Here is a 14,391-nt window from a genome sequence, read left to right as displayed (position 1 = left end):
TTCACTTGATTTTTAGATTCACTTGTTGGTAGGTATGTATTGGATGTCTTTTTGTTGTTCATAATTTTTACCTTTACCTTTTTTTTTCTTCTTCCTCTTCTTAAAGAATACCCTTCAGCATTTCATGTAATCCTGGTTTGGTGGTGATGAACTCCTTTAGCTTTTTCTTGTCTGTGAAGTTCTTTGTCTGACCTTCAATTCTGAATGATAGCTTTGCTGGGTAGAGTAATCTTGGTGGTAGGTTCTTGCTGTTCATCACTTTGAATATTTCTTGCCACTCCCATCTGGCCTGCATAGTTTCTGTTGAGAAATCAGCTGACAGTCATACGGGTGCTCCCTTGTAGGTAACTAACTGTTTTTCTCTTGCTGCTTTCAAGATTCTCTCTTTGTCTTTTGCCCTTGGCATTTTAATTATGATGTGTCTTGGTGTGGTCCTCTTTGGATTCCTCTTGTTTGGGGTTCTGTGCGCTTCCTGAACTTGTAAGTCTATTTCTTTCACCAGGTGGGGGAAGTTTTCTGTCATTATTTCTTCAAATAGGTTTTCAGTATCTTGCTCTCTCTCTTCTTCTGGCACCCCAAAAATTCGGATGTTGGTACGCTTAAAGCCGTCCCAGAGGCTCCTTACGCTATCCTTACACTTTTGAATTCTTCTTTCTTTCCGCCTCTCTGGTTGGGTGTTTTTTGCTTCCTCATGTTCCAGATCTTTGGTTTGACTCTTGTGATATGGTGCTCTACAGTTGAGTTTCTGTATATTCTTTATTTCAGACAGTGTATGCATAATTTCTGACTGGTCCTTTTCTATTTTTTTGGTATTCTCATTAAGGTCCTTGAAGGTCTCTTCAAGTTTCTCAGTGGTTTTTAGAAGATTCTTGAGTAACCTTATAAATGTGGTTCTGAACACTGTGTCGTCCAGTAGTTTACTTTCCTCCATCTCTCCTATTCATGACATGCTTCGGTGTCTCCGCATTTTGGCTGCCTTCCTGTGTTGATGGAGTGGCTTTGTGTGGTAGGTGACCTATAGGGACCGGTAGCTGTTTCCCCAATCACCCTAGGTGGTCGCTCTTGGTACACCCCTTTGTGGGCTGAGTGCAAAGTCTTGGTGTAGTTAAGTCTTGATTGCTGTTGGTGTCACTGGGAGGAATTGACCTCCAGGCTAATTGACTGTGAGGACCCGCTGTGTCTATAATGGAAGCGCTGCTGCGCTGGAGACACGCTTGTGGTACAGGGCTTGTTTGAGTGGGGCTTTGGTGCTCACTGAGTCCGCCTCCCGAGTGTGTAACTTATGGATGTGAGGAGTTGAAATCTGGTGTCTCACACTGACCACTAGGTATACTGGCTCTGGAACTCCAAGGGGGTGCAGTTCAGCTGCTGTCTGAGGCCACCCTGCAGGAGCTACAGCGAGAACTGCCGTCCTCTCCTCCCTGCTTAGAGCTTGGAGGCTTTGGAGCTGTCTGTACTGGGTTGCAAATTTACTAGTTTAAACTGCAATAGAGAAGGCCATTCATATGCAAAAGCCGCTGCTAGGAGCTTGGGTGTGTTTGTAGATTGTGTGGGGTGGAGTCTCAGGGCGTCAGTAGGCTAGGGCGTGGCAAACAGCGATGGCTGGCAGTGAGCCGCCTCCAACCGCGTCCCCGCGTCTAGTGCCCAGCGCTGCCAACAATTCTGCCTCCACGCAGCTCTGCTAGCAAGTTACCCTCACTCTCCGATCTAATGGCAGACAGCCCAGTCTCTCCCCAGAAACTGGATTTCAGAGAGATTGGGGGCCTGTCTCTCTTCAGATTGAAGAAAGCAATGCCCGCCACCAGCTGGGTTCCGCCGCCAGCTCGTATCACGCGTGCGCTCCCTGTACCTCAGTTTTTCAGCGTTTGTGCCCTGATTGCTCCCGTCACTTTCGGTCTAGTTGTAGAGGTTCCGCTCAGCCAGCTTTCCCGTGGTTCTGGGTGATAAATGTTCTGTCTTTTAGTTGTAGTTTTGGAAATTGTTGTGGATGGCAGCAGCCCAGATGTTTATCTATGCCACCATCTTGGATCCCCCAAACACTCTTAATGAGGATAGCTAGGAAATAAATGTATGTATCTATGTACGGAGATATACACACATTTACATCTGCATTTTTTCTGTATTTATGTATATATTGAAGACTGTGTGAGGTCACAATGATTCTTCTGATGGAGTTATATATGCACACATACCTATTTTTTTGTATCTATTGACCTCTATATAGAGAACCATAAATTTTAGTAACTTCTCCAAATCTAACTACACAGGATTTATTCTAATTTTTTTCTTTTCATATTTAAGACTTTCATGCCAGACAATGAGAAACTTGACTCCCATTATCCTCAATATACTTACTTATTTGATCAATTTGTGTGTATTATGAAGTCTTTTATTGCTGCCATCCCTTAATGCAAAGCCCATTCTAACCTTATTCAGGCTCTGCACCTCACCCTGGGTTGTTATCTGCTTCCCTGCATGGCTGCCTCTTTCACCCCCACTCCCTCCCACTCCACTCCATGGTTGGTCTCCTCACCTTGTTCAGGCTGTGACACTGACCCCACCCCTATCCCCAGTCCTCTCATGGGAGTCAACCCTACTGGGGCTCTGACAGGTGTGTGGGGCTGCCCTCTCCTTACCAGCATGGATGCTGACATGTTTGGCCCTACCTCATGATTTAAGTCTAAAGTAGACAAAGAGTAGGGAGGGAGGCTAGAGGGAAGAATGAATTATTTTGACTTAAATCTTTTATCCATTTACAGTTAATTTTAGAATATGGTTAGGATATGGTGAGTATTAAACTTTTTCCTTCCCACATGGTCAGATAATTTTTTAAACATTATTGAATAATCTATGTTTTTTACAGGTTTTGAAATACTGTTTGGATCATTATTGAATTATTGGGTATTCTTGACATTTTTCCTGTTCCATTGATGTATCTGTCTAAAATAGCACATTATTTTAAATACATTTCTTTATTGATTTCAGAGAGGAAGGGAGAGGGACAGAGAGATGGAAACATCAATGATGAGAGAGAATCATTGATCGGCTGCCTCCTGCATGCCCCCTACTGGGGATTGAGCCCACAATCCGAACATGTGCCCTTTGCCGGAATTGAACCCAGGACCCTTCAGTCTGCAGGCCGATGCTCCATCCACTGAGCCAAACCGGCTAGGACAATAGCACATTATTTTAAATTATTATGGCTTTATGTACATCTTAGTACATGGTAGAACAGATATCGTCATGTATTTCTCCAGTTGAGCACTACAACTAACAAAATACAATTTTTATTATACTGGCATTACAACAAAATATTATTTTGGGGAAAAATTTATCTTTTTACAATATTGAATCTTCTGTTTCAGAAACATAGTGTATCCATTTATCAAGTGTGTTTTTTCTTTCCTTTTTGTAGTTTTCCTTACATGTGTTTGCTATATATATTTCTTATATTTTACTAGAGGCCCCTCAGCCTGGCCTGTGCCCTCTCCCAATCCAGGACCCCTCGGGGGATGTTGGACTGCCGGTTTTGGCCTGACCCCCTCAGACAGGAGGGAACCCCATCCCCGCATACCCGATCCAGACAGAACGGAGCCCCATCCCTGCATACCCGATCCAGACAGGAGGGAGCCTGATCTCCACAGGCTGATCTAGACAGGAGGGAGCCCCATCCCCGCATACCTGATCCAGACAGGATGGAGCCCCATCCCCGCAGGCCTGATCCAGACAGGAGGGAGCCCGATCCCTGCAGGCCCGATCCAGACAGGAGGGAGCCCGATCCCTGCAGGCCCGATCCAGACAGGAGGGAGCCCGATCCCCGCAGGCCCGATCCAGACAGGAGGGAGCCTGATCCCTGCAGGCCAATCCAGACAGGAGGGAGCCCGATCCTGTGCATTGAGTGTCTTTCCTCTGAGGGTCAGTGCGTGTCATAGCGACAGGTTGACCGGTCGTTTGGTTGCTTAGGCTTTTATATATATACTAGAGGCCCGGCACACAAAATTGTGGGCAGGTACGGTCCCTAGGCCTAGCTTTCGATCAGGGCCATCTTCCCTGGCTGCCAGCAGCCGGCCCTGCCCCCTATTGCTACCCACCCCAGTTCCCTGTTCACCATCAGGCGCTGGGAGCATGCCCTTGACCAGAATCGAACCTGGGACCTTTCAGTCCGCAGGCTGACGCTCTATCCACTGAGCCATACTGGTTTCGGCATATTTTTTGACCTCTTATGTTTTCTTATATCAATTGCTCATTTTATTGACATATACATTTTGTTAGTAACCATAATGTGCATGTCATCTTTTAATAATTTTTAAAAAATACATTTTTAATGATCTCAGAGAGAAAGGGAGAGGGAGAGAGAGATAGAAACATCAATGATGAGAGAGAGGCATTGGTTGGCTGCCTCCTGAACGCCCCTTACTGGGGATCGAGCCTGCAACCCCAGATTTTGCCCTGACCTAAATCCAACCATGACCTCCTGATTCATGGTAGACAATCAATCACTGAGCTACACTGGCCAGGCAAGTTGTTTTCTTCTTAGTTCCTTCACCCCTCTCCTCTGGCAGCAATCAGTCTGTTCTCTATCTATGAGTCTATTTTGTTTGTTAGTTTATTTTGTTCATTAGATTCCACATGAGTGAAATCATATGGTACTTGTCTTTCTCTTATTGGCTTATTTCACTTAGTATAACGTTCTCCAGGTTCATCAATGCTATGGCAAAGGACAAGATTTCCTCCTCCTTTTTCCTCTTCCTCTTCCTCCTTCTCCTTCTCCTCCTCCTCCTCCCCCCTCTTCTTCTTCTTTTCTTCTTCTTCTTTTCTTCTTCTTCCAGTATTCCATTATGTACACAGCTTTTTTTTTTTTTTAATCTTCATCCGATAATATGTTTAGAGAAATAAAGAGATGGAGAGAGAAAAAAAACATATCGATAGGTTGCCTCCCATACATGCCCCAGCCAGGTATTAAACCCCAAAAGAGTATAGGATGATCAGAGGTTTCAGATAGAAGGAAAAAAATGATACTTAATAAGAAAATAAGGATACAACTTGGATCTGAAATTGGAATAATGAGGTTTTATCCCCCAACAGTAATGTTCAGCAATGCTTAGGTAGTAGAAAACCATGAAATAGTGTCAAATGGAAGCAGAACACCTAGCAACAAGTTGTAATATTGATCAGGTTTACTACTGCTGGTAAGGATTTTTCTCAAATTATAGAATACACAGCTTGCCATTCCCCCGCCCCCCATCCCCATTATAGGTCTAGTTTTTTCTTTTTTTTTTTCCTTTGAAAGTTTGAAGTGTTGACTTGCTCTGAAACTGTGACCACCCAAATTCCCAAATGACACCATGAGACCCCTTTTTTAGGGGATAAGTCAAGTGCCTTTTGTATTTACCACCTCTTCCTATAATGATGAGGAAATAAAGAAATGCATGTTATCTGCACAAAAGTTTGGATTGAAGTAGGCTACTGGATTGGTGTGCTGTGTGCTATTAGGGGCACATATATCTTTATAAATAGAGTATAAAAATAACTGATGTTTTCTTAAAGTGTTGAATGCTTTGTCATGTCCTCTTTTTTGTTTTTGTTTTTCACATAAAAATTTGATTGGGATTTTTTTTTTACCTTTAAACATTTTGGTAGTTTCTAATTTTATTCAAATGTTTTCTAATTTGCTTACTTCTGCTTTTGTAAAGTTTTAATTTTTATTACTATAACATTGTTTCTTTTGTTTATTTTAAACTATTTTGTAAATTGTCGTATGTTTAAAATAATATAATGAAACCACCCTCCCCCCTTACATACACATTGATCACCCAACTCCAAAACATTACCAAATCATAGCCAATTTTTTATACAGCTTCTGTATTAGTTTTCTAGGGCTGCTATAATAAAAGTACCACAAACTGGGTGGCTTAAAAAAACAGAAATTTATTCTCTCATAGTTATGGCAGCTAAAAGTCTCAAATGCAGATATTGACAGGGTTGGTTTCTTCTGAAAACTCAGAAGGAGAATCTGTTTCATGCCTCTCTTCTAGCTTCTGGTGATGGCCGGGAATCCTGGTCATTCCTTGGCTTGTAGATGTATCACCTAAATCTCCACCCTCATCCACATGGTGTTCTTCCTTTGTCTCTGTGTTATGTGGCCACCTTCCTCTAAGGACACTAGTTATATATGATGTAAGGGCCACCCTACCCCACAAAGACCTAATGTTAACCAGTTATATCTGCAGTTACCTGATTTCCAAATAAGATCACACCTGAGGTACTGGGGAGTTATTAGGACTTCACATAACTTTTTGAAGGGGACACAATCCAACCCATAGTAGCTCACCATCTGCACATTGATCGGTTGCCTCCCGTATATACCCCTACCGGGGATTGAACCCATAACTTAGGTATGTGCCCTGACCAGGAATTGAACCCTCCACGCTTTGGTGTATGGGAGGACATTCCAACCAACTGAGCCACTCTACAAGGGTTTTCTGTTTGTTTTTTCAAACCTGACTTCTTAGGTTGCCTTTGGGTCAAAATAAACCACTTATTAGTCAAAGATTGTGCTTAAACACCCTTAGCTAGTTAGATTTTAGTCCTTTGGTCATTTCATGTGTGCGTGTGACTTAGGTTTATTTTCCAAGGACATCATCTCCAAGGTACTCTCTTCAGTCCTTTCTGAGAGCATGCAGCCTTGAGCATGCACACAGTCTTTTAGATCATCAGGTGTAAGTGTGTTTTTATTTTCAAGTCTCAATTCTTAGGAATTGCCCTCAGAATAACTTATTGTTCAGCCAGTTTTTGATCATAGGTTGTACTAAAGCCCTTTGAGCCTTTTTGTGTAATTTTGTGGCTTTAGGAAATGCTTTTAAATTGCATTGAATTGAACTTCAATTTCTCCTGATTGGGTGCAACCTAGTTCATGTCCTAGGTTGGACCCCCAGAGAGGAGTGTGATCCTAGGAGGGCCCTTATTTGCTGTCTTTCTCTGGTTCTCTCTGTTAACCTTCTGGCTGGAGCTGCTAGTTTTATTTTAATTGCTCACTACCTGAGTGTTTTTGACAGAGCCCTTACGCATGAACTTCTCCAAGGTCTGTCCCAAATGTCAGTCCTCTCAGGCAGAGCTGCTGAGCTATTGGCTGTTAAGGTGCACAGCGCAGAACCTCTGCATTACTGCTCTGGAGCTGGAGCTGGGGATAGGGCAGCACCCTGCTTCTCCACAAGAGTCACCTGTAGTTTGACAGAGTGCTAGGAGGAAAGGGTATAGTAACCGCTGGCTGCTTACCCCTCCTAGCGTGTCCATTCTACTAGCAAGCTGGGGAAGGGATGATAGGACCTCAGGATTCTTGGCCTCTTGGAGTTTATGAGTGGGAGCTACCAGGAATGTGTAGGATGAGAGTCACTGGAGACCTGGCCTTCCTTGGGTAAATTTATACTGGTAGCCTTAGACTAGGAGCTGGGGTGAAAGGGAGCCCTCATCTTCTTGATCACACTCAACAGAAGGGACTTTATATCACAGGGATCTAGCTCTGTGTGTGGCGGTGGTGATGGAGCAGATCATGTCTCAGATGTCACAGAAACTGTTCTTATTGAAATTTAGTAGATTTCCTTGGATAAAATTTTCTCTGTTGGTTGTATGTCTTTAGGTTGTATGTTTTTAGAGACTTCAGAGTGCTGTTTTTCACCTGTGAAATGGTTAACTCAGTAGGGAAAAGATCTGTGGAGCTCTTCACTCTGCCAACCAGTAGCCTGGGCATTCTACTTCCTCTTTTTATTTTTTAAATAAAGACCCATTGTAATTTTATTGAATGGTCAAATGATGGTATATTTTCACTGTCAGTTCTTTGGAAGTTACTGAGGTTTTTTTTTTGGTTTTTGAGGCCTATTTGTATATTTTCCCAGAATTTCACTATCTAAAATGTTACTATTTTAGTTAGCTCTGTCCTTTTTCAATCTTCTTGATCCATTTTTAGGCTAAGAATGTATGTTTAATTCTTCCATTGTAACTTGGGACTTTTTATAGGTATAAAATAATTTTTGTAATTCAATTTAGTCTGAATCCATATTTTTCAACAGAGGATTTGATATTCATTTACCTGACTAGGTACTAGGCTATTTTGGTAAATATTGTTGAATGGTGTTATTTGGTACCACAGTGCATAGTGGGGAAATCTCTCTAGCTCTAAAAATTCATGTGATCCTATTGAAGTTGGCTAGGTTATACCTTATTATTGTTCAGAAATTGGTCTCATTTGAGAAGTGTATCACCTGTGTATATTTAGTTAAACATTTTTCTATATTCAACTTCTAGTTAGCTGATAATTTTATTCATTATACAGATGCTTGTAGATTGCCATTTATAGAATTCAGTCTTTCATGAAAAGTGGTACCGTCTATCAGCTATTTTCATTTGGGAAAAGGAAACAAGTAGATGCTATTCAAAGTTGCTGGGAGTGTTCATTGGCTGATATCTCTTGGGGGCATCTCTGACCTTCATAGCTAAAGGTTCTTGTGGACAGTTCGAATGGCCTAAACCTTGCTCACTCACACAGGACTGTCTTTCATCTCTTAGCTCCCAACTACCTCTATCAAACTCCTTTAGATATGCTTACTTCCAGAAGAAAGGAAGGGCAAAACATTTTTTTACAGCTTTGTAACAGGAATCAGTTGAATATTTTGAGGAGGTTTTAAGAACAAGGTGTGGTAAGGCTGTGTTTTGGTCTTTGGTGTCAGTGCCTGTGAAGATTCTTAACTTGCAGGGTTTTTGAGTCCAAGGGAGACAAAAACCCTTTCTGAAATCCTAAGTCTACTTATATGTCCTTGTTTATGTTTTCATATTTGTACTGTTTGTAAAAATTAGGTTACTGTCAGAAAAAATGAACTCATGTTTAGAAGTAAAGTAGATTAGATAATAAACCATGATCTTGACTTCTGAAGATTGTCAAATTCAGTTCCTTCAAGCTCTTGTAAGGTTTTGTTTTATTTTTGTTTTTGTTTCTGTATCTTAAGACTTGCTACATTTGTGATGAACAAGGAAGAGAAAGCAAAGCAGCCACTGGTGCTTGTATGACATGTAATAAACATGGATGTAGACAAGCTTTCCATGTGACATGGTAAGTATGTTTTCATCATTGTACAGAAATGGGGAATACCTTGTAAATGAAAGATTTAGTTACGTACCCAAATATTATTTCTAGTAAATTTTATTGGGATAGTTTCTATGTTTATATTTACTTACTTGTAATAAAGATAATTCTAATAATTGAATTTACTTATCAGAGTGAATTTTCAGTAGGTGGACACTGGTTCTAATGTACTTTATTCAGTTTCATTTTGTTTAAAATATTAGTTTTAGTTACCTACCCTTTGATTTGTTATTATGATTAAAAGAACTGATGTAGGTACTCTTAGTGCAGTGCCAGAAAGGATTTAATGAATGATAGTAGCATTTCTTTGCTGCCTGTGCTTTAAGGCAGAAAAAAAGCAGTTGCCATCATCATTATTATTATTACTAGAGGCCTGATGCACGAAATTCCTGCAAGGGGCTCGGCTCTTGCAGCAGCCCCGGCTGCTGCCTCGGCCCCGCCCCCTGCCCACTGGTCGTTCTGGAAGGTCGTTCCACCGTCCAGTCTGATTAGCATATTACCTCTTTATTATATAGAATAGACTAGAGGCCCAGCACATGAATTCTTGCACCAGTGGGGTCTCTTGGCCTGGCCTGCGGGATTGGGCTGAAACCGGCTCTCTGACATCCCTGAGGGTTCCTGGATTGCGAGAGGGCGCAGGCTAGGCCAAAGTACCCCACTGGTGCACGAATGGGGCTGGGGAGGGATGTGGGAAGTTGGCCAGCCAGGGAGGGACCGCGGGATGGCTCCGTGGCGTGTCCGGCCCGTCTCACTCAGTCCCGCTCTGCTGGACCCCAGCAGCAAGCTAACCTACTGGTCTGAGTGTCTGCCCCTGGTGGTCAGTGCACATCATAGCAAGCAGTTGAATGGCCTTAGCATGTCATTAGCATATTACGCTTTGATTGGTTGAACAGATAGCTGGACACTTAGCATATTAGGCTTTTATTATATAGGATGGTTTCTCAGCATACTATTTCAAGAGCAAAAATTATACTAAAATATTCAATATAATAAACAGTAGTTAAAAATAAAAGTCTGCAAACAATCCATTTACCTACTAATTTTAAGAATCAGTCTATATTTAATAGTCAATATAGGCATATACCTTATTTCCTAAATCTTACTGTGTAGATTTATGAAGTCTATTTTAGATTATTTTAGGGGAATGGAAAACATTTTTGGTATTTATAAATTCTCTTAATACTGTACTTAATTTTCCAGTGATGAAAGTTGACTTTTTGGGAATGAGATATATACTAATATTGTAATTTTGGAATGCTAAAGTGGGAGGTTAAATTGAGAAGATGATGATTATAAACTTTAGCACTTTGTATTTTAAAAATATATAAATATCATAACTTTAGGTTTCAATTCCTTTTCTTCCATTGTTTTTGATTGAAGAACACAGCTTATTTTTTCTTGCCTACTGTACTGTGCTATGACTTGAAGCATTTTCCTTCTAACAGTATGTAATGTATATCCATGGGCAAATAGCATCACATGCCATTTCAGCCTCTTTGAGGCCTTGCTTTTCCATTTGTACCTTTAGTACAGATTGAAAAAGTAAAATCAAGTGTTAATTATTGGGGCCTCGGAGTGGTTCTTAAAAAATTCATTGTTTTGTGATGTAAAACATGTATAACTCTTCATTTTTTAAAAAAATATATTTTATTGATTTTAGAGAGGAAGGGAGGAGAGAGAGATAGAAGCATCAATGATGAGAGAGAATCATTGATTGGCTGCCTCCTGCACGCCCCCTACTGGGGATCAAGCTCGCAACCCAGGCATGTGCCCTTGCCTGGAATCAAACGTGGGACCTTTCAGTCCGCAGGCTGACGCTCTATCCATTGAGCCAAACCAACCAGGGCTAACTCTTCATTTTTGTTAGAGATGGGTGAAAAGTTTATATTAAACCATAAATATAACTTAAAATCAACTACATGTTGGAGTAAGTGTACTTTTATCTTCCCTTTTTCTCTTAAGATATCTAAGGTCTTCTTACAAGTCTTACATTCTTTGAAGTGAATTTCAATTTTTGTATATATTGGGTTTGAAATGTTATTGATATAGTTGGCTTTTGTTTTCAGTGCTCAGTTTGCTGGACTACTTTGTGAAGAAGAAGGAAATGGTGCAGATAACGTCCAATACTGTGGCTACTGTAAATACCATTTTAGTAAGCTGGTAAGAATTTAATATTAAAATGCTAAGTGATTAGTTTTGACAATAGAGTTGACTCTTTTTAAAAGGGCATAATAGCTATTCCTTTTCCTTTAATTTTTGCTTGAGATTAGGTTTGCTTAGCATGCTCTTCACTGGGGATGAAAGGATATATTAATTTTAAAAGATTTTGCTTTGTTTTAGTTCATTTATAAAAGTGACAATTCTAAAATTCTAATTTAAAACATATACTAATAATTAATAGTAAATGTTGGTATACATTTAGTAGAAAAAGCACATGTTTAAAGAACTCTATAACTCAATACTATTTTCATTTAATTTGATTTTTAACATTTATATACATTTTGTGATTCTCTGTCACTTGTTTCTCATTTTTTTGCTTTATTAATATTTATTTTTATATATACATTTATTTACTAGGAGATAGTAAAACTGAAATAAGGCTGCTTTGTAACTTCTTAAAGATCTTAAGAAACTATATTTAAATACAACTTTGGGAAATATTTTAGATTTGGTCAGTCTTTTTTGTTATATAATAGCATGGGTGACTAAGTAATATTTGATTAACTGTTAACTATTTTGTGTTCATGTCCTTTGAAGGATAGAGTTTCTTTAATGTCTCAAGTGTCTGTTTCTCATTTGTCATTGATAACAGTCAGATATATATACTGAAGTTTAAGGCTTCTTTGTTTTTCTTTAGTTTCTTTTTAAAAAATTACCAAAAAATTCTATTACCTTTCCCTTGTGGATGGGACTAAACCTTCCTTCCTTCCCTCCCTCCCTCCCTCCCTCCCTCCCTCCCTCCCTCCCTCCCTCCCTTCCTCCCTTCCTTCCTTCCTTATAATATTATTATGGGCCCCTTTCTCTTGAAATGAACAGCTTATAACTTCAATATTCTGATTCATGCATATGAAATACTTGAAAGTGTATATATATATATATGGTTTGGATGTTGAAGACTGATGTACTTTAGTGACCGACAAAGAATACTGAAGTGTGTAAGAGAAATTTTGAGATAGTAAAATTGAAAATTTTGCTTCTTGAATGTTAAAAGCATGTTGGATTTTCATTTTCTAAATGAGAAGTGAAAATAGATAAAATATAGAAATAATAAAAATGGATTTTGAAGTTTATATAAATAGAAGTTTATATAAATGCTAGTTACTGACATGCTGTTCTTCCATTTGCTAGTAGAGGAATAAAAAGTTTTTGATTGTATAAGGTCTATATTTGTACGGAATTTGAGCACCTTTTCTAGTCATTTTTATATAATGTAAACTAATTAATTATTCTACCATCAAGTTTTAAACACCTCAAATAACCCTCACCATACTTTATTATGAAATTGTGAAAATACTTTAAACAGAAACGTGTAATACTTTTAGTAATGCTTTGAAAAATGCGTGGGTCTATTACTGACATTTTCTTTAATTTTTTTTTCTTAACTGCAGAAAGCTGTAATGCCTTAATACTTTTGAGATCAAAAGACTTTTTGCTTTTCCTAGAGGCATAAAGTAACTCTTCTAATATTTTCTTTTCTTCTAGTCTTGGCATCCTTCTTCAATATGGCATTTTCTATTTTGGTTGAAACTTTTTTAAAGCAGAAATTGAAAATTATACTTAATTTCTTTAATGAGTGGTTTTGTGATAAAGTGACAAATAAGCTACTGCTTGTTTGAAAATAGTCTTCACACATTTTAATAAATGTACAAAAATATGGCATTAGTGTTAAATTTAAGGTTAGATTTTTCTTTATAATTTAATAGGTAATATATGGAGGGTGTGTAAACAGATTATATGATTTAAAATAGTGAGACATTTTATTTTCAGTAGACATTTTGAAATATTTCACACTTGAATTGGTTTAACCCTAACAAAAAGATTATTTAAAAATTTTTATATACATATACATATATGTATATATATTTTCTTTTTTAGAAAAAGAGCAAACGGGGATCTAATAGGTCATATGATCAAAGTTTAAGTGATTCTTCCTCTCACTCTCAGGATAAACATCATGAGAAAGAGAAAAAAGTAAGTGCATTTGTTGTTGCTAAATATGTAGCACATCAACTTAATAGATTTTTTTCCTTTTTTAGATAAAATTAAGTTCTTGATAGCTGAATGTAGACAATGAAATACTGAAATTTTTATTAATAAAGAATATTAAGTCAAAGAGTAGGTCTAAAATAATGCCATATTTGTGAATATAGTTGTACCCATTTAGCTGAAAATTTGAAATACAACTTGATTGAAAACAGGAGAGGGATTTCTTCAATGTGTTACTGTGATCATATTGTGAAATCTTTAGGTGACTTAAGCAATAGTAGTTTGTTGCTACATATTAACTGATTATTTCACACCAGAGGCCTGATGCACGAAATTTGTGCATGGGGGTGGGAGGAGTGTCCCTCAGACCGGCCTGTGCCCTCTTGCAATCCAGGCCCCCTAAGATAGGGTCCCTAGGCCAGGTCGGCGATCAGGGCCTATCGGGGCTTTCCTTCCCCCAGCTGGCCCTGCCCCCGCTGCTGCCACTGCTTGCCATCTGTGCAGCGCTGCTCCCCCTCCCCTGCCACCGGTCACCTCCTTCTGCAGGCAACAGGCATGGGGTGTGATTGCTTGGCTGGCCTAGGCCTCCCTCTTTGGGGCGATCAATTGTGGGGCTCCGTGATTGATCACTCAGCAGAGGGAGGCCCCCTCATTGACCGCCCTGCAGAGGGTGGCCTGGGCCTCCCTCTGCGGGGCAATGGTGGGGTCCCCCAACCAATCGCATCGCATCCGCCTTGGTTGGCCTGGTGCCAATGCATGTCATAGTGTGGTTGTCCAGAATGTTGCCCGGACAGTTGTTCTGCTGTTCAGTTGTTTGGTCGATTTGCATATTATGCTTTTATTATACACTAGAGGCTCGGTGCACGAAATTGTGCACTTGGAGGGGAGATCCCTCAGCCAGGCCTATGCACTCTTGCAGTCTGGGAGCCCTCGGGGGATGTCCAGCTGACAGCTTAGGCCCGCTCCCCATGGGGAGCGGGCCGGGAGCGGGCCTAAGTTGTCAGTTGGACATCCTTAGCGCTGCTGCAGAGGGAGCGCACTGACCACCA

The 14,391-nt window shown here is 39.9% G+C and overlaps 1 protein-coding gene across 9 annotated transcripts in view; it reads left to right on the top strand.

The window, feature by feature from the left end:
- The window catches only part of MLLT10 (MLLT10 histone lysine methyltransferase DOT1L cofactor), a 233,296-nt gene that overhangs the window by 74,711 nt on the left and 144,194 nt on the right, over positions 1 to 14,391 (top strand). For 8 of the 9 annotated variants that reach the window (XM_079770544.1, XM_079770543.1, XM_079770542.1 and 5 more), the window contains 3 exons: positions 9,000 to 9,103; positions 11,203 to 11,296; positions 13,232 to 13,327. In XM_079770544.1, the coding sequence (XP_079626670.1) occupies positions 9,000 to 9,103; positions 11,203 to 11,296; positions 13,232 to 13,327 (294 nt within the window). The remainder of the gene's footprint in view (positions 1 to 8,999; positions 9,104 to 11,202; positions 11,297 to 13,231; positions 13,328 to 14,391) is intronic. The other variant, XM_079770541.1, reaches the window with a different exon arrangement.

Source organism: Cnephaeus nilssonii (genome assembly GCF_951640355.1).
Source record: "Cnephaeus nilssonii genome assembly, chromosome: 1".
Classification (NCBI taxonomy): domain Eukaryota; kingdom Metazoa; phylum Chordata; class Mammalia; order Chiroptera; family Vespertilionidae; genus Cnephaeus; species Cnephaeus nilssonii.
The sequence above is the reverse complement of the archived record's forward strand: the minus strand, read 5'-3'. Positions and strand labels throughout refer to the sequence as shown.